The sequence below is a fragment of the Lycium barbarum genome, chromosome 9, assembly GCF_019175385.1.
Source record: "Lycium barbarum isolate Lr01 chromosome 9, ASM1917538v2, whole genome shotgun sequence".
In the NCBI taxonomy this organism is placed as follows: domain Eukaryota; kingdom Viridiplantae; phylum Streptophyta; class Magnoliopsida; order Solanales; family Solanaceae; genus Lycium; species Lycium barbarum.
Genome location: NC_083345.1, coordinates 124641894 through 124643090, shown reverse-complemented (window position 1 = coordinate 124643090; position 1197 = coordinate 124641894). Strand labels below are relative to the sequence as shown.

The window sequence follows — 1197 nt, the reverse complement described above, 5'->3', positions numbered from 1 at the left end:
AAATTATAAATTACTTGACAAAAATACAAAGATACAAAAAAGAAAGTTAGCAAATTACATCACTAGTCTCAAACGTGAGGACATCCTCATCCAATGTTCCCTCAAAAACATTATGCATGTAATAAATTTTCAAGAAACAGGAAAAAGTTACATGTTACAAATTAATACTATTACAAAAAAAGTCTCTATCTTTTCTAGTCTCTATCTTTTCTGAACTTTCTTTCATCATTCTTTCACTTTTGTTCTTGTATTGTATTTCACATTTGAAAACAGAGCAAGTGTTCGAAACATCCCTTGTGTCTCTTGTAGTAGCAACAATGATTGATAATGGCGATTCAAATATTCCATCTTAACAACACGATGACTCTCTCTCTCTCTTTTTTCCACATTAAATTAAACAAATTCTTCGCAATCTCGAACGTCACAAAAGCATCAATAGCACCATATTCAACTTGTTCATAACACAATTCCTCAGCATCTCATTTACTCAATGTTACATTCAATGGCTTCTCCATTACTTTCCAAAGTACCTCTTTCGCCATTCTCTTCAATCCCATCTTCCCATATAACGCCAATCGGTTCAGTATTCGCCACGAACAGCCTGTGATCGCAGAGCAATTTCTTAGCATCCTCAGTAACCCCGACCCCCACGAATTTGAAATTCGGGTTCCCCAGAAAGTCTACGAGGAATCCGGGAACGGCGTCTTTGTGGAGGAGTTGGAACAGGAGGCAGCAAGGACCTACACAAAGCTGGAGGAGAGCGACAGGGTGACTTTCCTCCGGGTTGAAACAAGGGAGCCACTCGATATCGATACCCACGATGAGCTTGCGGAGCCTACGACGATGAGTCTGCAATGTTTGCAGAATCCAACTCTTGACGACTGAGGAGTCTTTGGTGACGGTAACTTCGATTTCTTCACTGTAAAAAGAGACTTTGTAAACCTCAGCCATCGACAAAAGAGTACTAAAGCAGAGAAATATTGTAAATATGAACTAAGTTGTGGAATGGAAGTAACGGGGGCTGTATATATACGAAACGGGGTTTCCTAATTAAAGTGGGATTGGAAATGAGAATTCCAAATTTGGAAATTACCAAAAAAAATTCCTATTCGAAGTATTGTTGTTTGCTGCAATAAATTTATAACTTTTGTTTCCTATTTCTTGCTAATATTTCGTTAAGGGCAACTAGTGATAATT

General features: G+C 38.0%; 1 protein-coding gene across 1 annotated transcript; it reads right to left on the bottom strand.

The window, feature by feature from the left end:
* Positions 1 to 483: 483 nt before the first annotated feature.
* On the bottom strand, positions 484 to 951 carry LOC132612323 (uncharacterized). The gene has a single exon (XM_060326613.1). It carries the CDS (start codon positions 949 to 951, stop codon positions 484 to 486), a length of 468 nt encoding a protein of 155 aa, XP_060182596.1.
* Positions 952 to 1197: the final 246 nt, after the last annotated feature.

What these genes read in the sequence shown, in the direction of transcription:
- LOC132612323 (XM_060326613.1), bottom strand. Translation starts at nt 951, where the DNA reads ATGGCTGAGGTTTACAAAGTCTCTTTTTACAGTGAAGAAATCGAAGTT.